The sequence below is a fragment of the Vipera ursinii genome (genome assembly GCF_947247035.1).
Source record: "Vipera ursinii genome assembly, chromosome: 2".
Classification (NCBI taxonomy): domain Eukaryota; kingdom Metazoa; phylum Chordata; class Lepidosauria; order Squamata; family Viperidae; genus Vipera; species Vipera ursinii.
Genome location: NC_139513.1, coordinates 194,508,345 through 194,533,114, shown reverse-complemented (window position 1 = coordinate 194,533,114; position 24,770 = coordinate 194,508,345). Strand labels below are relative to the sequence as shown.

The 24,770-nt window shown below is 41.9% G+C and overlaps 1 protein-coding gene across 1 annotated transcript; it reads left to right on the top strand.

Moving 5' to 3' along the window:
• Positions 1 to 1,008: 1,008 nt before the first annotated feature.
• MFHAS1 (multifunctional ROCO family signaling regulator 1) lies at positions 1,009 to 23,037 on the top strand. Its single transcript, XM_083351943.1, has 3 exons — positions 1,009 to 4,672; positions 20,877 to 21,152; positions 22,692 to 23,037. The coding sequence occupies exons 1-2, from the start codon at positions 1,360 to 1,362 to the stop codon at positions 21,005 to 21,007; spliced, it is 3,444 nt and encodes a 1,147-aa protein (XP_083208069.1). The 5' UTR covers positions 1,009 to 1,359; the 3' UTR covers positions 21,008 to 21,152; positions 22,692 to 23,037.
• Positions 23,038 to 24,770: the final 1,733 nt, after the last annotated feature.

Sequence of the window (24,770 nt, the reverse complement as noted above, 5' to 3'; positions counted from 1 at the left end):
AAAGTACTAACTTCAGATGCCACACAGCTATGGGATGTGACACAAAGTAAGAAAAAAGTGCCTTGCCGTATTATGTCTGAAAAGGTGTGGTGTTACATATCTAATTGTGAACCTCACAAAATGACTTCATGGACTTTTTGGAAGGCAACCTGACCTGCAGGGGCAGGGAGAGGGCAAGAAAGGAGAAGAGGAAATTAATGCAGTTTTCTCCAGCTTGCTGCCACGCAGAAATATTGTGACATGACCCTATTTTGCTGGAAATAAGGTGAGTCACGAACCAACCCATCCATCCAGAGCAAATGATGTTGTAATATCATTCTGAGCTTCTAAGAAAGAGGTGGGCGATTTTCTGCAGGCTGTGCGCAATCCTGAATAACGTTTCAGGTCAGGAAGCGATGCAATCTACGAAGCGAAAGAAAGAAAGAAAGAGAGAGAGAGAGAGAGAGGGAGAAAGAAAGAAAGAAAGAAAGAAGAAAGAAAGAAAGAAAGAAAGAAAGAAAGAAAGAAAGAAAGAAAGAAAGAAAGAAAGAAAGAAAGAAAGAAAGAAAAGGTGAGGCTGGGGGCAGGAGCAATGTTTTTCTCCCCCCCCCCACACACACACACACCATCCCCCTGGATTTTAGAGGCCTTTTTTTCCCTCTTTGACCGCCTTAAGTCTATTGCAGAGCCTCTACTCGCAAGAAGGGTTAGCCTAGTTCTGAAAGGAAGGAATGGATCCACACGAAACGACGAATGGTACATAAGAGTGAATTTGCCCTTTCACCCTCAAGAAACCCTTCCCCAGTTCCCTTCCGCACCCGCAGGATGACTGGCAGAAGCGGCGGGGCTCCCTCACCCGCGACAAATAAAGGGAATCTGAGGGAAAGCAGCCGCTTTCTGCCCTGACGCGCCCTTTCTTCCCGAATTCAAGGGCGGCTCCGAGCGCGGAGGCCGGCAAGGAGGCCGGCAGTCACGTGCCGGCAGGCGGCGCTACGGCTGCTCTCGCTTCTCCGCGCCGCCGCCGCCACCTCCACCTCCGGCTCCTCAGTCCCAGTTAGGGCATCCACCGGCGTCGCCTCGCGCTGGGAGCGGCCGCCCGGGAGAAAGGATGCTCCGCCGGGCGCGGCGGCGGCGGCGAAGGCGCAGGAGACGGGACTACTCGGGGGCCGCGCGCCTTTTGTAGCCGAAGCCGCCGCCGCCGCCGCCTCCATGGCGAGCGTGGCGGCGGAACCCCCCGCCAGGTTTGAGCGGCCCGGCCCGGCTTGGAGGAGGAGGAGGAGGAGGCGGCGGACGAGGACGCGCGGGGTCGACGGTGCCCGGGCCCGCTTTTACTCCCGTCTCGCTGCGCCCTAGAAGCGCTACGGCGGAGGCGGCGCCGCCATGGCCGAGATGGAGCGTCCAGACGAGGCGGCCCGGCTCTGGCGAGACGCCGCCCTGCGCGCCAGGAAGCTGCAGAGCAACCTTCAGCAATTGGAGCTCGAGCTGGGCTCCCGAGGAGAGAGCGGCCCAGAGGCACCGCTGAAGCTGAAATCCTCCCAGCAGCAGCAGCAGCAGCAGCAGCCGCCGCCTCCGCCGCCGCCCTCGCCGCTGGAGGCATTGAACCTGAGCGGGCGCGGCCTGGATGAGTTGCCGGAGGGCTTGTGCGCCGCCGTGGGCAGCAGCCTGAGCGTCCTCTCGTTGCGGAGAAACCGACTGGCCCGTCTGCCCTCGGCCGCCGCCCTTCGGCACCTGGGCCGCCTGGCCGAGCTCGACCTGAGCCACAACCGCCTGCGCTGCCTGCGCGACGACGGCCAGGCTCTGGCGCTCCTGCGCGGGCTCCGTAAACTCAACCTCAGTCACAACCAGCTGGGAGCCGAAGGGAGCCTGCCCGGCGGATTGGGCGAACTGCGACAGCTGGAGGAGCTAGATCTGAGTTTCAACCGCCTTAGCCACCTGCCCGCCGAGGCCCTGGCCCACCTTCGACAGCTCCGCACTCTGGACGTGGACCACAATCGGCTCTCTGCCTTCCCTCAAGCGCTGCTGGAGCTGGATGCCCTGGAAGAGCTGGATTGCTCAGGCAACCGGCTCTTGGGGTCCCTTCCGGAGGGCATCACTTCTCTTCGGCACCTGAAAATCCTGTGGCTCAGTGGCACCGGCTTGGTGGCCTTGCCCGAGGGCTTGTGCCAGCTGGGTACCCTTGAGAGCCTCATGCTGGATGGGAACCGCCTGAGCGTCCTGCCTGATGGTTTTGGCAGCTTGCAGCGTCTCAAAATGCTGAACCTCTCGTCCAACTTACTGGCTGATTTCCCCGCAGCTGTGCTGGCCCTTCCTGGCTTGGAGGAGCTCTACCTCAGTCGCAATCAGCTTACCCTGTTGCCCGGTGGGCTTTGCCAGCTCGGCCAGCTACGCACGCTTTGGCTGGACAACAATCGCATCCGCTACTTGCCTGATTCCATAGTCAAGCTTCATCAGCTGGAGGAACTGGTACTTCAGGGAAATCAGATTGCCATCCTTCCAGAGGGGTTTGGCCAACTCAGCCGTGTGAGTCTCTGGAAAATCAAAGACAATCCCTTGATTCAGCCCCCCTATGAGGTCTGTATGAAGGGCATCCCTTACATAGCTGCCTACCAGAAGGAACTGGCTCACTCTCAGCCTGCCCTTAAGCCCCGTCTCAAACTAGTCCTCATGGGCCTGAAAAATGCAGGCAAGACTCTGCTTAGAAAGTGCCTCATGGAGGAAGAGGAAGAGGAGCAGGGAGAGTTATCTTTCGGTTCAGCTAACAAGAATTTTGAAAGAACCCAAAGCAGGGGGTGCTTCATACCACCCCTGAGAGACCTGCCCCAACCTCTGTCTCCAAAAGCACAGCCAAACCACTGTCCCATTGTGGAACAACCCGAGGCTTCCCCTTTGTCTGTCTCACCTCTGAAATGTTCTTGTTTAGGATATAACTCTACTGAGAAGTGGGATGTGTTCAGTCAGTCCCCCAAAGTTACCGGTCAAACCCAGACAGGAGGCTCTGCTGCTGAGCAGCAGGATGATACCCCATTGTCTCCATCAATTAAAATACATAGGGAAACCTGCTTGGGGAATTACCCCCTGAGGTCTCCAGGCTCACATGTCGTGGGGTTGCCAGGCAGCGGCAAAGGTATTGAAGTAGCGGACTGGACAGCAGATGTAAAGAGAGGTCTAACCTTCATTGTATATGAGCTGGCAGGAGACCCAAGTTATGATGTGATCCAGCCGTTCTTCCTCTCTCCTGGAGCCCTCTATGTGTTGGTAGTAAACCTGAGCACTTACATGCCACAGTGTTTTTATCCTTCTGTGGGACACTTCCTTCACTGGCTGGGAGCAAAGGTGCCCCATGCTGTGGTATGTATGGTGGGCACCCATGCAGATCTCTGTCCTGAACGGGAGGTGGAGGAGAAATGTTTAGACATCCACCGCCAGATTGCCTGGCAGGAGAAGTGTGACTATGAAGGCCTCCAGATTCTGGCCCGGCAGGTGGATGAAGCTCTGGGGCAGGATTTTGATTTGCGCTGCTCCAGTCCCCATGTTGCTTTCTATGGGGTATCGGACAAGAACCTACGGCGCAAGAAAGCTCAGTTCCAGTATCTGCTCAACCACCGTCCACAAATCCTCTCCCCAGTTTTGCCTATAAGCTGCTGGGATTGTGTTCAGGTCTGCCGATTGCGAGAGAAGCTCCTTTCGGTGGCAGAGCACAGAGACATCTTTCCAAATTTGCATCGGGTTCTGCCAAGATCCTGGCAAATGCTGGAGGAGCTGCACTTCCAACCCCAAGCTCAACAGCTATGGCTAAGCTGGTGGGACTCCGCTCGGCTTGGCCTGCAGGCAGGGCTGACTGAGGATCGTCTCCAAAGTGCACTTTCCTACTTGCACGAGAGCGGCAAGCTGTTGTATTTTGAGGAGCACCAGACCCTGCGAGAATATGTTTTCCACAATTTGCCCAGGCTCATCGACATTCTCAATGTCTTCTGCCAGCATGATGCCTCGGTATTGCTCCAGAAACTGCTCAGCAGCACCCATGTGGATGAGATGAAGGCCACACAGCTCCACCACTATGTGGAAGGATTTCTGCTCCATGGCCTTCTCCCTGCCCATGTTATTCATCTGCTTCTCAAGCCCCATATCCAAAGCAGAGAGGACTTACAGCTTCTGCTGGAATTGTTAGAAAAAATGGGACTCTGTTACGGGGTCAACAAGCCCAAATCAAAACCCTTGAACGGAGCCACAGCATGGTACAAGTTCCCCTGCTATGTGAAGAACGAGATGCCTCATGCAGAGGCGTGGATCAATGGTACTAGCCTGGGTGGGCAGTCTTTTGGGGCAGAACAGCTGCAGATTGAGTACAGCTTTCCCTTTATTTTTCCCCCTGGATTGTTTGCTCGCTACAGTGTGCAGATTAACAGCCATGTGGTTCAGCGGTCAGATGGAAAATATCAGATCTATGCGTACAGGGGGAAAGTGCCGGTAGTTATAAGTTATAGGCCTGCCAAAGGCACCCAACAACCAGATACCCTGTCTATTGCTAGCCATGCATCTCTACCAAATATATGGACAGCTTGGCAAGCCATAACCCCACTGGTGGAAGAACTTAATGTACTGCTTCAAGAATGGCCAGGCTTATACTATAGCGTGCATGTCCTCTGTTCCAAGTGCCTTAAAAGAGGGTCACCCCACCCGCATACCTTTCCAGGTAAGAAATTTTAGCTGATTGTCAAGATAACGTCTCCTTTGCATTGAGTTCAGTTTACTGGTTGGTATATGGACACAGCCATCTTGTTTTCTTGTTAAGGTGCAAAGGTGTCTCACCATTGTCTCAGCTAGGGAGGCTCAGCTAATCTCAATGTACACATAGTTGTACTTTGACAATAAAGGTTCATTTCATTTCATTTTGGGATGATTTTGAACTTCCAAATACAATCTACAGTCTTGGGATTTCCTGGTTTATTTTCCATCTAATTAGCTCCCATTCTGTTTGGCTGCTATGAGTTCAACCAATTCCATGCGGCCAAATTTTAGATATGCACAGTGTTTAAGTAAAGACTGGTTTGCCAATAAGTGCAGGTAGTTGCCTGTAAAAAGGTAGATATAGGGAGCCATTTTACTACATATCTGCATGATTTTTTTTGATTAAAATCCCACTTGTAGAGGATCACATCTTGATAGGCTGATTGTCGCAAAAAGAAAAAAAATGTTGCAAAAAAGAAAAATATATATCCAAATATAGGTTCGATGCTCTGTACAGGCAATTTATTTTATCCAGATGAGAAATTTCAGCACCTCCCAGTGTCCTAGTACAGGTGCTCCCCAACTGATGACTAGCTGAGCCCAAAATTTCTGTTGTTAAGTTGTGCCCCATTTTGCAATCTTTTTTGCCATGGTTGTTTAACAAATAGCTACAGTTGTTAAGTGAATCATATGGTCATTAAGTGAACCTGGCTTCCCCGTTGACTTTGCTTGTCAGAAACTCCTTGGGAAGGTGACAAATAACAATCCCAGGTTCCCGGGATGCTGCAACCATCATAAATACATGCTGGTTGTCAAAAACACCCAAAGTTTGATCACGTGACTGTGAGTATGCTGCACTGGTCATCAGTGTGAGACCTGATCAGAAGGCACTTTTTTCACTGCCATTATAACACTGAACCATCATTAAATGAAAGTTTGTACGTTGAGGACTCCCTGTAAATTGTAGAAATGTAATAGAAGTTCTTTGTGTTACTTGACATAATGGCACGCAGGGATATATTGAAGAAGGTAAACATGAGTGTTCAAATTGTTGTGCACAATAGCTTGGCACCTATATTACCTTATCAAATTTCAAATGGGACTACAGTATGTGTAAATGGCTGTCTGTGTCTTTTCCCAAAATAATCCTGAAATATTTTTGGTGACTTCTCTTGACTTATTGAGTATATTGCTGTGGCAAATTATTACTTAGTAAGTAATCATTAATTTACTCTTTCCTGTTGAGTAGACATTGTAAAGCAGGGGTGTCAAACTCAATTTCATTGAGGGCCGCATCAGCATTGCGGTTGCCCTCAGGGGGCCGGGTGGGTGTGGCCTGGGTGGGCATGGCCTACTGGGTGGGCATGGCTAGAGTGCGTAAGGCCTACTGGGTGGGCGTGGCCAGCTCTACATCGTTCGCATCAAGGGTGCCTATGGGGGCCTGGGCAGGAGTGGGACAGATCTGAGGGTCTCTGGCAGAAGGAGGGTCTCTGGGCAAAGGCCAAGGCAGTGGGGGCCATTCCCTCACTGTTTCCAAGATGGCTTCACGAGCCACATGAAACCAGTTGTGTTTGACATGTCTGCTGTAAAGAAAAGGTTCTAAACTTTATGTAGAATGTTGATATACAGAGTGCAACCTGAATGCTGCTTTATTTAGCTCTGCAAGTATTCATTTCCATTCATTATTCACATTTTTATTGCTGCAGAATCCATATCCTTTCTTCAGGCGCTTCTGGAAATCGTTATGGTTGTGTTTGTACAAAATGTTAAGTTAAAATATGGTTGGCAAGGTTATGCGACCGTTGCTGTTTAATGTATGATTCATTGTCTTGAATCATTGTATGAACCCAGCCAATTTAATTAACTCGGAAAATAGCAGTTAAGTATACCAGTTTCTCCCCTCCCCCCCCCCCGTGTGTGTGTGTGTGTGTGTGTGTGTGTGTGTGTTACTACCCTAAATCTTAATAGGCCTGTAATGTTTGTGGCATCCAAACCTTGTGCAATTGGAAATCAATTGGAAATTTCTTCTGTTCCCCAACACCTCTTTTATAAGTTTGTGCCTAAAACAGATTCTTCATAGATTGCCACCATGTGGCTTGTCCTCTTTCCAGTGTCATAGTGTGATTGACTCCCCACTTAATTTCTCTATGTGGAAATGGATGGGTGTATGCTTGCTGCCTTCACCTCAGGCAGTCGTAAGTTGTACAGGCCTGATGAATAACATGCTAAATAATTCTGAATGTTTTTGAATGTTCATAAAGCAAACAGCCTCAAAATGTTAAAAAAAATCTTGATTGGCTTTCAAAGAGTGTAACGGAAGCAAATAATATCTCATCATGACTTTCATCTAAATCACTTGTTAAGGGGGAAATTAAAACAGTTCAATAAAGTGGAGCCTATTTTTTCTTCTGGAAATTTGATCATATCTTGAAAGACTGTTGAAAATGCTTAATATAGGGTTTGTTTATGGATTTATGATACAGCTGTCATGTATTTAGTCATTAGATTTATATCTAGCCTTTCATTCAGGAATTCAAGTGTCAGACATAACTCTCCCCTCTTATTTTTCTCTCAATAGAAACCTTATGAGGTTCTCACCTCTCCTAATCCAGCATTTCCATCAGTACACCAAACTTGCTCTCATTGTGCAAAATCTATTTCTGTATACACTTCTAACACATTGCGTAGCTTGCCTAAGCCAATATAAATAGCCAATGATTTTGATGTTTATTTATTTAACAAGATTTTTGTATTTCTCCAGTCTCGATACATTGGCAATTTGCACTAAAAGCTCTCTACCCATAAACTAAAAGCCGACCAATGGCTCCCCAAGAGCCAGAGATAATTATTTAAAGTGCATTGTAGCACAAGATAAAGTGCACCGGATATACCTATGGGGTAGTGTCTTTGACAGTGTGGGAACTACCTCAGAGAAAGCTTGCTTTCTTCTTTCCTGTCATGGGGATAAAATCTTAAAGCAGTCCTGTTTATCCCTATTACATAATATATAGCAGGGGTGTCAAACTCAATTTCATTGAGGGCCGCATCAGCATTGCGGTACCCTTCAAGGGGCCGGGTGGGTATGGCCAGGGTGGGCGTGGCCTACTGGGTGGGCGTGGCTAGAGTGCGTATGGCCTACTGGGTGGGCGTGGCCAGCTCTACATCGTTCGCATCAAGGGTGCCTATGGGGGCCTGGGCAGGAGTGGGACAGATCTGAGGGTCTCTGGCAGAAGGAGGGTCTCTGGGCCAGGGCCAAGGCAGTGGGGGCCGTTCCCTCACTGTTTCCAGGATGGCTTCGCGGGCCGCATGAAACCACTTCGCGGGCCGGATCCGGCCCCCGGGCCTTGTGTTTGACATGTCTGATATATAGCATTTATAGGCAGGAGTATAGACTTGCAGTTAGTAAGGGGCAGTTTGCAGATCGTTCTCATCTAGGCACATGGTTCAGCATGGAACCTTTCTGCTCAAGCATACTAATTTCCATTCCATGACTACCAAAAGTCATCATTGGGTTTGGGTTTAGCATATACATGCCTTCTTGCTTTTTAGTTCATCAGAGTAGAAAGCCATAGCGAAAGGCGAGCTAAGGCAAATTCTGGAACCATTTTCTGGTTGAGGCTGGAGGTGGTATGCATTCAGATAGCATGCCAGTGGCTAATACTTGCTATCAACACTTTTTGGGGAGAAAAACTTAATATGTATGTGCAAATGTATAAAAATACTGTATACCATCTATAGTGCCATTGCCATGTGCTAGGCAGCCTCAGCCACAATATTAAAGCTCTTTGCCCTGCCCAATCAGGTGATGTCACACACTTTGCAGCTGTCAGCTGTGTCCAAGGTTACATTATATTGTACGTCTTAAAGGGAGCCACTGGGGCAGTGAATTATCTCTCTTTTTCTAGATTCACTTCTTTCAGAATCTGAGAAATGGTTGTGAAGACCTCTGAACATAAATTAAGTGAGACTGTGAGTCATTGTTCTGAAGAATTGCTAAACGCTATCTCTACCCCAGCTTTTAATTGTATGAGTAGGAGAGACAATTGACCTACCCTTCCTTCCCCCATACCTGAGACATGACATGGTGTGGTGATTGCTCTAAATTTTCAGTACAGTATGACACATCTGATTTTCTGATAATGGGTTGTCTTGAATTTATCACTTTTACATCATGATTGGTACTTTTTTGATTCTGTACTGGGAGACTTGAGTCAGAACATCAAAACAGTAATTTTGGAAAATAGAACATATGCTGGCAAAAAGTCAAGACAAACATCTGATCTTAATAAGCAATGCCTTTAGAAGGGCTTTCTTTTAGGCCATTCAAGTACTTGAGAATGTGTTTCATTAAGATGGAGAAGAAAAGAATTGAGCAGATTTTACTTTGTTCAAATGGTATGTTTTTGACTTGCTAGAAATTTCCTTATACAGGGATATGATAAAAAATATTTTATCATTGCTATTCTTGTATGTGCTTTTGGTAAATAACTCTGAAGGACACAGTGATAATTTAAGATTTGCTTTTGGTAATCTTTGATTTTTTTTATTGTAGACAACGCCTGGATACCAGAACTGTCTGGCTCTGCAAATGTGGATAACTTTTCATGAAAATATATCCCATTTAATATTTCACATTTCTTTGTTTGGTAGCTGTGTAAACTAGAACATAGGGATTATTCATGGTAAGATGTATCAGTTCTTATTCTCAGTTGTGTTTACAGAAAGTGAGATTAAGAACTTCCTAATATGTTGAAAGGGACGCGGTGGCTCAGTGGGTTAGGACGCTGAGCTTGTCGATCAGATGGTCGGCAGTTTGGCGGGTTGAATCCCGAGTGCCGCGTAACAGAGTGAGCGCCTGTTACTTCTCCCAGCTTCTGCCAACCTAGCAGTTCGAAAGCACGTAAAAAATGCAAGTAGAAAAATAGGGACCACTACGGTGGGAAGGTAACAGCGTTCCGTGCGCCTCTGGCGTCTAGTCATGCCGGCCACATGACCACGGAGACGTCCTCGGACAAGCGCTGGCTCTTCGGCTTTGAAACGGAGATGAGCACCGGCCCCTAGAGTCGGAAATGACTAGCAAGCATGTGCGGGGGAACCTTTACCTTTACCTTTTAATATGTTGATAGCATTCTTGGAATTTTGTTTATTTTCAATTTAAAATGGGTTTATCTAATGGAACTACAGGTATATATATAAATAGTCATTGTTCAAGAACAATTGAGAGAACACCCATTGTATGATGGACTGTACATTTATCTTAGGGCCCTATTTGTTCTTTATTTATCCATCTAAGTTCCCAAGAGATTTATTGCCAGAATGAGCCTTCTCATTGAAAAGCAACAGAGCTTACTGTTCTTGCCACTCATGGCTAAAGGTGGAATACGGAATATATACTCGGTTTTGACATGATCCAATAGAGGGGTGTGTGTGTGTGTGTGTACACATATACGTATTACATTTATATGCTGCCCTTCTCAGTATCTAAAGATATAGTTAGTTTTTCATTGAATAGGCAGTTTGTTTCTATGACCATGCTGCCAAAGTAGCATTCAAAAGAGCATCCCAAAGTTGAGATCATTCCATATCAAAGTATTCTAAGGCAGACATGTCAAACACAAGGCCCGGGGGCCAGATCTGGCCCGTGAAGTGGTTTCATGTGGCCCGCGAAGCCATCCTGGAAACAGTGAGGGAACAGCCCCCACTGCCTTGGCCCTGGCCTAGAGACCCTCCTTCTGCCAGAGACCCTCAGATCTGTCCCACTCCTGCCCAGGCCCCCATAGGCACCCTTGATGCGAACGATGTAGAGCTGGCCAGTAGGCCATACACCCAGTAGGCCATACACACTCTAGCCATGCCCACCCAGTAGGCCACGCCCACCCTGGCCATATCCACCTGGCCGCCTGAGGGCAACCGCAATGCTGATGCGGCCCTCAATGAAATTGAGTTTGACACCCCTGTTTTAAGGTATCATATTTGAGATGTCCAGGATATCACTTTTACCTATTATTTTCAAGACATAACTATACATGTCAGTTCCTAGAATACAACATCTCTGATGCTGTGGTAAAACAACATGCTGGATGTATGTAGCATCCCAGTACCCCATTTGCATCTTCTTAATGCCTTGAAATTGTTCAGTTAAAATTCAGCAATGACGTGGCTATAAGATTGTAAGAGCGGAAATCCGAATGACTTATTTCCCAGAGCTTCCTGCTTTCCAAACTTCATTTTTACACACCTGGAAAGGCCAAAATAAAACCCAAGGAAAATTTGACCATCCCTTTTGGGACATCCTTTTGAATCAGTAGATAATCTCTTGCGGCTCTCCAAAATCTTGATAGGCTTAGGTGCACAGTCTCTGAACCTGCAGAGGATGCCCTTCTGTGCTCTAGTGTATAATGTGAATTATTAAGATGAAACAAAGAGCAAAGCTATCATGAAAAAGTAATTGCTCTCTTATCTCTCATCCATATTATGTGAAAGCAAAGGAGTTTAGCCGAGTGGTTATGAGAAAGTCCTGTGATGTGTGTGATGGTTGTTAAGTCACACCTGTCAGATCCCTAGCAGTCATTCAGCACCTCTTTTATTGGTAAATTCATTAGGGTGGAGATTCTTTGATCTCCTTGCTAACTGCCTCTTGGAACAGTGTGGAAGTTGCTACTTGCTTTCCTGGTACAGGAATAATGTGTCCATATTCCAGCCTTGTAATATTTTGCAACCACTATTCACTTTCACAGGCTCGAAGTGAAGCTCATTAAGCTAATTTAGTTTAGAGTCATTGGGAAGTCTTTTTAACTGCTTGTTCCAGATTAAATAATTGATTCTGAAAGTTCATCCTTATATTTCCTTGTCCTGGCATTTGAGATGATGATCCAGCAAAAATGTTTTCCATGAGAAAATGGAACGAGTCTTCCTTCATGCAAGTATTTTGGATAGTGCATAGGAAGAATGAGGGAGATTGGCTACTTTTAAGGCTGTAATTGATGTTGCAGGATTGCCCTCGCCCTATCTGGCTACTCTGAGCCTCCATGTCTACTTCTCCTTTGGCTGGAGAAACCATACTCTCCCCAGTAATCAAGTTTTTAGGATCAAGGAAATGTCTGAGTGAGCATCTTTTAAGTCTGACAAAAGAGCCTTGGTGGAGCAGTGGGCTAATGCCTCCTTAAGTAACACCAGCTGCCTGCAGTTAGTGCAGTTTCGAGTCCCACCAGGCTCAAGGTTGACTCAGCCTTCCATCCTTCCCAGGTAGGTAAAATGAGGACCCAGATTGTTGGGGGCAATAAGCTGACTTTGTAATAATGGCGTGGGGGGGGGGCGCGAAAGCCCTAATAAGCAGGCATATACATAGAATGAAGGCTATTGCTAAGCACATTGATTTGTGCTTTAGATTGTAAGCCGCCCTGAGTCTTTGGAGAAGAGCAGCATATAAATGAGATTTTTTAAAAAAAGTGAATCTGGCTTCTCCATTCACTAACAACCAGGGTTACTAACTTGTCAACTGCAGTGATTCGCTTAACATCTTTGGCAAGAAAAGTTGTAAAATGGGGCAAAATTCACTTAAATATCTCACTTAACAACAGGAATTTTGGTCTCAATTGTGATCATAAGTCAAGGACTACTTATACACAATAAAAAGCAATTCAGCAACAACAGTGTTCTAGGTAGTAGTAGTAGTTGTTAGTTGCAAAGTCGTGTCCGACCCATCGTGACCCTATGGACAACGTTCCTCCAGGCCTTCCTGTCCTCTACCATCTTCTGGAGTCCATCTAGGCTCACGCCTACTGCTTCAGTGACTCCATCCAGCCACCTCATTCTCTGTCATCCCCTTCTTCTCTTGCCCTCAACCTTTCCCAGCATTAGGTTCTTCTCCAGTGAGTCCTTCCTTCTCATTTGAGTTTCAACTTTAGGATCTGGCCTTCTAAAGAGCAGCCAGGGTTGATCTCCTCTAGGACTGACCGGTTTGATCACCTTGCAGTCCAAGGAACTCGCAGGAGTCTTCTCCAGCACCATAGTTCAAAGGCCTCAATTCTTTGGCGCTCAGCCTTTCTTATGGTCCAGCTTTCACAGCCATACATCGCAACTGGGGAAAAACCATGGCCTAACTCCTCCCATCTGAAAAAAAGCCCTCTACCAGGAGTATGGAGAAGAGCCCTAAAAACATACTCTTGTGAATTTCTTGAAAAGTAAATATTTAATCCCATCCAACTAATAGCAATTAGTTCAACAAACACTGACAGCCAGTGTTTTGAAGTTCTGGAATTCCAATTCAGAATTCTCACTGGAAGCAAATTAAGCTGCCTGCAGTCCAATTGCTCCCATATGATTCCTTTTGTTAGTGATAGTGACTACTAAACAAAACAGGTAATCTGCTTTGCCTTGTTAGGATGGTAAGAAGCAGAGATCTCCAGTGTAAAGCTAAGCAAATTAAAATCAAGCTACCTTTGATCTGTTGCATTCTGAGCACTACTTACAGTTTCTAGCTCCCTTTTTTGATGGCTCATGTAGCCCAGACTTCACTGCTGAAAAATTGGGGGCAAATGCTGAAAAATGGCAATTTCCCCATTTATTTCAATTGTGCACTAACTTTCAGAAAAGTGGAAAAATGTGAAAAAATAATATATCCTTTAAAAAAACCTGTCCTCCACTAAAATAGGGAAAGGAATGGAGAAGCAGAAAATTCTGTCCTCTGATGATATTACTGTCCCATTGCCTTTGGCTCTGAAAAAAATAAATTGTATAAAAAGTGCAATCCCCAGCCACAAATTGAAATTTTGCCTCTCTGAAGGGTTCTGAGTTACCATCATATCAAAACTGGCCTACAAAATCATCATGCAATATCACTTTTATTCAAATTGTGTTTTGTCGCATAGTTTTGTACAATATTGTTTTTTAAAAAAATATTTTTTGTACTACTAAGATGTTATAGTAAGCCACACACTGGAATCTGTTAGCTCTATTAGCAAGTCTTAGGAACACAAGACATAAAAGTTTCAGTTTAGCCTTCACTCTGTTGGGCTAATTTTCCTCAGGCAGGTATATTTTAAATGTAACTATAGCTACAGGTAAAAATGCCTTTGAATCAAACACATCTTCTGATGATTCCATGAATATAACCAAAGCTGTAGGTTAGACTGAGAAGTTAAAAAAAAACCCAGCTTGGAAGAAGGGAAAATAAAAAAACATATCCATACTGTTGCTACAAAAAGCACATAGCATGTCCAGGCAGCCAGTAGGATTCAAAACAGACTTTGCTGCAAATATTGAAAGAGCATTAAAAATCAAGAGAAATTATTGACTTCAGTTGTGGTGTTTCAGAACTGGATCTTCCCGCGTAAAGCAACAAAAAAAGACATTCTGTTTTCCAACAGAAAAGCTACTGTGAAACATTTGCTTGATGGAGTTTTAAATGATGAATTCTATCTTTATGAGGATCTCTATCTGTTATTCCTAATGAATAGGTCCATAAAGTTATTCTGTTACTGGCATTAAATTGTTCAGCTGATCTCCAAAATGCAAGAATTGAGCTGTTTCATCCCAAGGCTAACAGTGAAGTAGAGAAAATATTTTACAGCTTGTTGGGGTAGGGACTTTATGAAACAGAAACATCCTGAAAAAAGTCCCACAAAGACAAATTGTACTTCAACAAAAATATATTAAGTGCCGCCTTCATGATAAATTGATTAATACAGATTTTTGATAATGTTGATCTTGTCATCATAAAAATAACACTTAGATTCTTCTAGAAAATTGAACCTAAAATGATTCTCAGTTCTCAGGACCCTAGTCTTCATTTCTGCAAAAAAAAATATGCTAAAAGCATTGTATAGCATTCTTTTACATTTATTTCCATGGGTTGCAAATCACATGACCCAGGAGTAGGTAACATGTTTCAACAAGCATATTTGAAATATTGAGATGATGCGTAGGCACACTCACAAAATGGTTGGCCTGGGAGACTGCTTGCATCATAGGGAGCAAGATGACTCATAAAAATAAAGATTTACAAGAATGTGAACTTTCCTAATGGATCTTTGTGAAGTCAAAACACATTCCTTTAGCTAAATATAGTGTTTTTCTTGGGCAGTACTGTATATCAGATTTAATTTTAAAACATTACAATAATGCTTAAAAAAACAGGTAGGAAAAGATTAGAGTGGCAGTAAAAAGGATGCCTGGGCTACAATGGTACCGGCACCATTTTGTCTTCCATTATTGTGAATCAGTATTATTATTTATTCACATTATTGTGAATGAGGTATGATTATGGTATAGGTTAAGTTTTTTCTCTAAGTTATTTTGATTTCATTTCTGCAATTTTGTAATGACTGACATCACTAATCCTTTTGCCATTATCAGTAGATATAAGGATTTTCTAATTAGGTTTATTTTAAAAGAAATTTGTTCCCTGTTGTTAAGCTTGTCTTGTGATATGCAAATAGAAATCACAGATTATAGAAGGTAGACATGTGATCTGAGAAGATAATGGTAAACTGACTATTTTGATCAATTTTTGAACAGCTGTTAAGTCATCCGCTTGAAAACCATTAGATAGATTGATATCCTAACCATGAATAATGGAACACATAAGCATCTTTAATAAAAAGCTTTTATGGGGAACTGTGGCTGTTTATATGACTTCTCCATTCTTTCCCAGAGAAATGCAGTGTCCTGATAGTAACAGAAATGTGTTTTCCAGGGATTCAAGAATAGGCAAAATAATTATAGATGTTTTGGATTACACCTTCCATAATATCTTAACATTTTGGGGCTGATGAAAGCTGAAGTCCAAAATATCCACATGACTTCTTGGTAAGCTACTCCAGATCTAGCGGTGGTGCTCTCTGAGCTTGGTTGCTTTCTTGCAGACATTTTATTACCCATCTAGGTAATATCAATGGTACCAGATCTAACCATTATTCCAGTCAAGAAGCCATAGTCTGCTCTGTGAGGAGATACTTTGGAATTAGTTGCAGTTATGCTCATATATGTAGTTTTTAATCTGTGTGGGCAACGTAAGTATGTATTTCAAAGTTACAGATACCTGAATATTTGGGAATCTAACAGTGTACCATGTAGGGGAAGTCTGATTGGCAAACTTGAAAAAGAGCAAAAAGCTTATTTTGATTTTTAACATCAAGGTGCTGGTGATGACCTATAAAGCCCTAAATGGCGAGGGTCCGGGATATTTGAGGGAACACCTGCTGCCAGCATCAAGTTCCCTTCGTCCAGTGCGCTCCCACAGGGAGGGTCTCCTCAGGGTGCCGCCGGTTAAAGATTGCCGGCGGGTAACACCCAGGGGTAGGGCCTTCTCAGTGGGTGCGCCTGCCCTGTGGAACCAGCTGCCTGCGGAGCTTAGGACTGCCCCCAACCTCCGTTCATTCCGCCGGGACCTGAAGACCTGGCTCTTTGAGCTCTCTGGCTGAGAATATTTTTAATTTTAATTTTAACTGGGTTTTAATTTTCTCAGGGTTCCATTTAATCTCTTTTAATTTGTTTTAACGTTTGTATAGTCTGTTTTTTAAATGCCCTGTAAACCGCCCTGAGTCCTTCGGGAAAGGGCGGTATATAAATCTAAATAAATAAATAAATAAGAATAAATTGGTGCTATACAAATATCCCATTTAAAATGCTTCAATTATTTATTTGATACTCTTATTTGGACTGGGTTATTTAGAGGACAGTTTTTAAAAACATAGGTTCTATATTAAAATTAGTTTGATCTTGTCAAGTCCTAGGACTGTTTCCAGTACACCTGTGATACACCTGTGAACCATTTGTCTTTCTTCAGAAATTTACAGAATAGAAATAAAGCTCAGGGGACAGAATCCAGTGATGGAGAAGGAAAAAAAGTGTTAGAAATAATGTCTAAAGTGTGTGTTTATATGTACATACATACATTACATACCTCTGTGCATTTACTCTATTATGTCATAATAAAACTTCCTGTTATTACCATATCTCAGGGGTGTCAAAATGCTGGCCCACGAGCCGGTTGCATCATGCGGAGGCAGCGCCCACCTCAGCTCTGGCAATGCGAAAAAAGTCACAATACATCACAACACATCACGTGATATGGCGAGTTTGATACCTGTGCCATATCAGTATATTATAATGTGTAGCCCCTCCCCATGTTTTAGTCTACAACGGGTCTTTAAACTTGGCCCTTTTATGACTAGTGGGCTTCAACTCCCAGAATTCCTCAGCCAGGCTTGCTGGCTGAGGAATTCTGGGAGTTGAAGTCCACAAGACATAAAAGAGCCAAGTTTGAAGACCCCTGGTCTACAACCTCAATTAGCTCCAACTGATATGGCTTAATAGAAATAGTAAGCCAAAACTACTAAGTCAGAATTTTGGCAAAGGATAAGATAAATGCTTGACACATTGAAAACTAGGAATTAAGTAATTTACATCCTGATATTGAAAACCTCATTAGAAAACATTTGATAATAAGCGTTTTGAAAAACCCGAATGATCAAAATAAAGTAATAGTTTTATCCTCATTAATATAATTTTATAAAGCTTCCTTCTTTTTCGCTAATTTTGAAATAATCTTTGAACTCTCCTTATTCAAGTGTCTCATCACTTACTCAGTTTGATTTTATTGTGCAAGAATGAAGATTGTTGACTAAAATCAAATGTAATTAACCTATCAACTTCTTGAAGAATTTTAATGTTTATTGGAACATTTTTGACTCTTAAATTTTGTACTTTATCTTCTAAATTTGAATTTGATTTGTTCCGTATACCTGTACAGATAGTGAATGAAGGCTGTTCTTTTAAAGTTGGTAATTTGCACAAAGTGATAAGCTGCTATTCGTTTCAACCATGATTTGTTAAAATGGCCACAGTGGCCTGATTCACAGATGAGATTAAGACATAAATTATGGCTTACCAAATACATTGCTTGACTTTACACATTGGGATATGTCAAATTACTATATATAATCCCAGCTCATTTGAATGGCACTATTAAGTCTTCAGTGCAATTTTTGGAATTATAGACTATCTTGCTCCTCAGTGATTATACGTTGTAGTTAATTAAGAGTATGGATGCTGATTCTTCTCTTAACTTAATAGCCAATTCTGAATACCATTTGAAGTGATGGGTTTAGCTAACAGTGCCTGATTTCTGAGCATACAAAAGCTGTGTCCTCTGAGAAATCCAGTGTATTTTGCCACTGTTCCTTTAGCTTAACAACTGCATTCCCCTTTCAGTTCTTTGTAATAATGCTTGTAGAAGCTGCTGCTGCATGCAAGCAATTTGGGTAATAAATAATCTAGTAATACTTGATCTAAACATGAAAATTGCACCTGCACTTACAGGCACAAAAAGTTCACAAATATATTGATTTACTTTCCAAATGTTACTTATTTGATGATGTTGGAACTCAATATGGCAAAGGTAATTTATAAAACTTCAAAGAAGTTTATTTTCTGTGGCAATCTTACTTTGCAGGTGTTGGATGTTGAAGTGTTTTTTCCTAAAATTCAAATTGTCTCCTTTTTATTTGCATTGTGAAACTATTTCTACTGATTTGTGACCTTGTTAAATGCAATGAGATGGGGCAAGCACAAAATTTTGGCCTATTTTTTTTTAAAGGCTAGTGAATCATTCATAGGAATGAATAAAATACATCTTTACATATGAAAGCATAGCATCTTTACATGCTATTGGAAGACAATATTCTATTGGCAGTGAAGACAACTACAATGGAGTTAGACATTTTTTCTTAAGTATCTCATGGGTTAGCATTAGTCCAGACTGATCTAACACATTCATGAGAACTGTAATGAATTTCCCCATGAACCGGTTATTAAGAAGACATATTTGTCAATTCAATTTTCTTCTTAAAACCGCAAGTGATTCTAGTTTATGAACATAAAAAGAATACAAAATTAAACCAGTAAATGTTCTGGCTGAGAAAAAGAAAATGCTGAGAACACATTCAGATATAAAAGCTTGCTTTAATAATAATATTACGTAAAGACAAGATAGGACAAGCCCTAATGCGATTCTCTAGGAACAGATTTCTTAGGAACTAAAATATTACGCAAGTGAGCTTCTGATTGTGCAATGGGATTTGGCCTCGCTTTTCTCTCCTCATGATGCCAACAGATGTTTCAGAGAATTTCCCAATGTTCCCAATGTTTCAAATCAGATTTGTAGAAATGTGAAGTGCAGGACTGCAAGCAAATGTTCTGTGAACAACTAAACACATTTGCAAACAACCCACTAAAGATCTTTCTGCTTTACTGCAAACAACTGGTCTCTCCTGAAAGCCCCAAGTATCCCTGACGAACAGTTAAGGAAAGATACTCGTGGTAAAGTATCTCATCCACAGCTTATATAATTCTTTCATAATTAACTTCATTTTCTGCAATAGAAAATAAAAGAAAGCAAAAACGGGCAGGCGAGATGGTTCATGGTAGTGTAGTAACATGGTAGTAACACCAGCTGCCTGCAGTTAGTGCAGGTTCGCATCCCACCAGGCTCAAGGTTGACTCAGCCTTCCATCCTTCCGAGGTAGGTAAAATGAGGACCCAGATTGTTGGGGGAAATTAAGCTGACTTGGTAATAATGCCGCTTGGGGTGTGTGTGAAAGCCCTAATAAGCAGGCATTTACATAGAATGAAGGCTACTGCTAAGCTTGTAAGCCGCCCTGAGTCTTCGGAGAAGGGCGGGATATAAATGGAATTAAAATAAAAAAAATAAAAATAAATAAATACTTCCTTACCTGTTTCAGTAGTACAACGCAGACTATTTGGACACTGTTTTGCTTAATTTATTGTGCATTTTAAACATTGTTTTATACTGTGGCATTTACATAAAATCTTATAAGATCATGCAGGGCACTCACAACCTTGTTTCAACTACCTTTCTTAAGATTCCTGTGGTTTTCATTTGTATGCTGTCATGCTTATCTCTGCATCTCTGAAATCTAGTTTGCACTGCATCTAGTTTAAAAGAACAGCTGAGAGTTGTGGAGAGCTGAGTCCCGACTCCATAATATGGAATTGCAGGCTTTGATGCCTCTAAATAACCTCAAGAATAGACACTGCAGCAGCATTGCTATTTATAACTTTTGTCAGCTTTTATTCTCAGTTTATTAATTAATATAATAAGCCAGAACAGAAGGGAAAATGGGAATGCAGAATATATCAAGACTTGGCAGTGGCCACTTGATGAAATCACAGGCTGATTTTATATGTATTTCAAGAGGATTGGGGGGTTTTATGTTTTATTTTTCATCTTCCTAGTTTGACACATTTATGATTGTATCTATTTATCATTTGCCATGTGACTTATTTAATTCATGTGGCTAGCATCTCTCACTGTTGTGGCAGAAATTCTGTGATGCTGCGGGATTATGTAGAACAGATAAAATGAAAAATAAAATAGCACAGATGCTCAGACAAGCAAGTTATTCCTTAATCAGAAAAGGAAGATAAATGTTATTATGGGTTTTTCACCCTTTAAAATCTTTTAATGTATTGTTCAACATTCTTTCTTAAATGATTTATTCAGCCAGGGATTTGTGGGAGAGATGTAGAAATAGAATTCTCTTTTTCTGTCTATGTAACTTAGTCCAAAATAAATAGCCAGATGCTTATATACATTCTTGACACGAATACACCTTGATCTTGTCTAGTAGATTGTTCTTAAGTATATATTTGGGATTGCTTCATATAAGTTCACTATATTTTAATGTGTAAGAAATCTCTGTATACTGAGAAAGGTTAAAGTTGTGAGTTTGTATTTTGTATTTTGCATATCTGTTAATTATAGTTTATTTATTTAAACCTTAGTCTTAGGGAGCACATCTGTATGTCTTCTGAATTTCAGTCTCTTTCTAGTATTTCCTCATGCAAAAATGAACATCTAGTGAAAATACCTCTGGAGTTTACAAAGCTTTAAGTTATGGAAAGATAGAATGAATGATGCATATTAATTTTCATCAAGGACATTTATAATTTTTTAGCCATCGGATTTTATCAACATTGTCATTATATTGGGTGATTTTGTTTTATTATGTTCATTTTCAGCTAGTCAATTACATTTCAGCTATGTCTTCCTGTGGCTGACTGGAAATTTGCCACCTTTGTGAATCTAAACCTGAGGAAAAAATGCTAAATTGTTATCTTAGCGTACTCTGTTCTCTTTATTTCAGGAGAATTGCTAAGTCAGCCCAGGCCAGAGGGAGTGATTGAGATCATCTGTCCGAAGAATGGTAACGAGCGAGTGAATGTGGCTTTGGTTTATCCCCCCACTCCAACAGTGATCAGCCCTTGTTCCAAGTGACTGCTGGAAGTCGCCTGCCTTGGCCCCTATTATAAGGACACTTCAGATGCCCCTTAAACCCCTGCTAAGCATTTTCGGAGATGTACCACTCAGAGATGGATCTAATTATTTATGGGGCCTGAATATCACAGCTTGGGAAATAAAGGTATGGTGGAGTTGGTTCTTTTGCATGTGGAAAACACACTACAATTCAGTCAAGGTGGGAGGGGGCATCAGAAATTTATGAGACTGGTTTTATTTTCTTTTTTGAAATTTATCCTTTATAGTACACATTGTGGTATTTCTATGCTTCCTGTGCTTTGGATTCTATCAACAATTTATAATCTGAGCAAACATTGACTGCCTGGGGAGTAAATCTTTTGAGAGGAATTCATAGCCACCTTTATCAGAAGCGTCGGAGGAAGCAATTCCTATTTGTATATGTATCTAGACTAGAGAATACTAGTTTAAGCAGGACATTTCCAGAAACTGAGAACTATTCCTATTTCTGTTCTCAACCTCCCACTGTCCCTCTAGAAAGTCCAGAATGTTATTGCCAGTATATAGACCTTTTGTCAATTTTTTGAGGATTTTCAGCATCCTTATTTTGGGCTATTTTGCTCCTACTCCCACCCTTAAGTACCTGGAAAAAAGGAGGGAGGGAATTAAAATTCAAACTTTTTCTTTCCAAAACATCAACATGTCTTTGAAAGATTTCCTGCAGCCTCCAAAAGGCCATGATCATTAATTATGGTCTGTGAACACTCAGAAGTTTACCTCCCCTGTCTACTTGTATACTCCCATAGTGAGCCAATACTTTTTAAACCAAACACTAACTGGTAAAATTTATTTATTTTTCTCTACTAACTACCTGGAACAGGTCTGACTAACATTGTTCCTATTGATGATGAGTATTTTAGGTTATCCTGTTATAATTATTCTAATAAAACAAAAATTTAACGTTTAAAGTCAACTGTATTTACCTGAAAGGAAGACTTTTTTAAAATACTTTACATTTAAAATGGAAGGGCTCATTCCTTTCAATTCTGTTACCTCAGAACAAGATAACTGAGGCAGATAACTTTTATTTTATTTTATTTTTATCCCATTTATATCCCACCCTTCTCCGAAGACTCAGGGCGGCTTACAATCTAGGAAGCACAAATCAATGTGCTTAGCAATAGCTTTTGGTATAAAATCCCCTTTGAATGGGGGAAGGACGATGTTTTAAATTCAGGGTCATCCTTCTTTTAGAAAGAGGCTATATTAAAACAATTCATAATACCGGTAGCTATTCAGTACTGACTGATTTTATGATTGCAGGAGTAATACTGAACCACAACTCCCTCCTGTTATTCTTTCAGATTGCCATCACTAAGGATCACAAAAGGCAGATCAACCATGATAGCTTTGTACAGAGAATGACTATTCCAGAGCATTAGAGAATAGCTATCCCTATTTTGCTATGCACGTGGATTTCCTGAAGATACCCAAGATTTGGTTGATATTAGTTGCTCATTTTAATAGATGTTGATCTCATTTAGTAAGAATAAACAAGCCTGTACCCCTTAGTTGTCCTTAATTTTATTATAGAGATTTATTTTATTTGGGGGTCAGGCAGCAATAAGGTAATTGAATATATATTTGGAACCATAAGCATGGTGTGAACTTTGAGACTTCAGCTCTGCCTTCTTCTGATATACAGATTAACGAGAGCAGGTGTGCTGAAGGCTGTGCATTGGGGTGGACACAAATCTGCAGTCTCCATGAATTGATCCTTTTCACCGATTGGGGTTGGACTGATATGCTCAGAAGAAACAGAAAAGCATCATCCTGATCTACTGTTACGTTTGATTACCCTGCAGTATGAAGGCTCTCACAAGAATCAAGACCATTGTTCGCTGAGAACACTATTGACCTGTGTTTTGCACTTGTTTGGACTCACGAATGTAAGCTTTTTCTCAATGTATGTACCATTAGATGTACCTGAAGAAATATCTAATGAAAAGGAATTGTTGTTAACTTTGGTGGTTTCTGTGCAGGTAGGTGTCGAATTTATCACTGGCAGCTTCAGTTGGCCTCTCCAGCTGGCAAGAAGTCTCGTGTCTATTCGCTTCTTCCACAGTCTTTAGAAGCCAAGAAAACTGCCAAAATGGTGCTTGGGGAGATCTGTTATGTCTGTGGGATACCTTTTTAATTCTTCTGTGTGCTTCAGCCCAATTATGCCGTCTTTTAAATCCTAGCACTAGCTGTTGCTTGTGTACAAGGATAGCAGTGCAACAAGAGATATAGGAAGCTTAGATGTCTATACAACATGTACACCTGTTCCTCAGTTATTGTCTGAGATATAACAAGAGATAATCTTGGGCCGAACTAGATAAATTTAATGGAGCCGAACTTATTGACTACCAACAATCTTCCATTTCACCCACAAGTACAGTCATCATGCTGGCATAAATGGTCTGAATGATCCTTATATAAATTCACTACATCATGGAATTTTCACTGAAGAAAAAAAAACCTCTTGGATAAATTGTTATCAGGGACTTCAAGTCAGATTTTGGAGTTCACCCAGCCTTAGTTAAGCACTACTAACTAAGTTCCTTTGGCCTGAACCAAAACAGCTAGGTTTATTTTCACATAATTACTGCCAAGTAACCTAATGTAGCCTTGCAAATAAATTTGCAAAAGGTAAACATCTGCAAAATTGTTCCTGTTGCTTTCACAGAAACAGCCTAAAAAGGAAGAACTGGGAAAGAGAGAATGCACTCTTTTTTTTTCTTTTCAGTTTATAAAAAACATCTCACTGTTTGGGCCATAAACAGGCTTGTTCCCTACATAGATAGTTTAGCAGAGTGGGGTAGTTTGAAGCCTGAATGTGCAGGGTAACTACTTCTGAAGGCAAACATTACATAGTAGCCTCATATGTAGTCCCCAAAACCTCTTCTCATTTTCCATATACTTTTAAGATGTGGTAACTTAGGAATGAAAAGCAGGTGAACGCCATCCATCTCTCTGATTTTGATCTGAACTTTCTCCCATTGTCAACCAGTGAAAAATTCTGTACAGTCATGGGCCTTATCCTGTTCTGCTGGGGAGAGATTAGTACTTTGAAACGGAAGATGTGCCTGATGGCACAATATTTTCATCTTTCTTAACTTGAACTGGAGAATATTAGCATGCCACAGGATACTATTATTTATTCAGATATCTTTAATTTGTATGTCTACGTTTCCCAGGTGTATTACTGCTTGTCTTCAGTTCAGTCTCTCTCAATGCCTTTTGGATTGGTTAGAAGTTAATTTGAAATCTGATTCCACCTACTTTGCCATCCTTAATTTGGCATGGCAGGAGAAGCAAATAAAGAGTAAAGTCTAGTATGCCAAATTATAACGTTGCAGAATCTGGGATTAGCTTTGTATTGATTATAAATTCTAAAAGCTCTTTAAGCCCTTTTCAGGAAAGGCCCATTTGCTGTGAGCAGCTCTTTTTGGAAATGTTCTTTCCCTCCCATTTTTTATTTTTTAATTTTTCAATTTCTTGGATTTGGCCTGGCATTTCCTGCAAAGGGACTGGCAATTAAGGAGACATTCTTTCTTCTGCTAATTTGGCTCTTTTCCCTTGTTTAGAACATCCATCTGTTCGTGGTCAGTTTTTTTAGGAGCCTGCTTGAATTAGCCTTAATATTAGCTTGGCTCTTAAAAGGTTGCTGAGCTACGTGAAAATCCAGGAAATGCCGGTCATTGAGATAGCATCCAGCCTAATTTGCACATATTATCTGCTT

Coding starts and splice junctions, on each gene's coding strand:
- MFHAS1 (XM_083351943.1), top strand. CDS start 1,360: ATGGCCGAGATGGAGCGTCCAGACGAGGCGGCCCGGCTCTGGCGAGAC. Junction 4,673..20,876: donor CCACCCGCATACCTTTCCAG/GTAAGAAATTTT, acceptor TCTTTATTTCAG/GAGAATTGCTAAGTCAGCCC.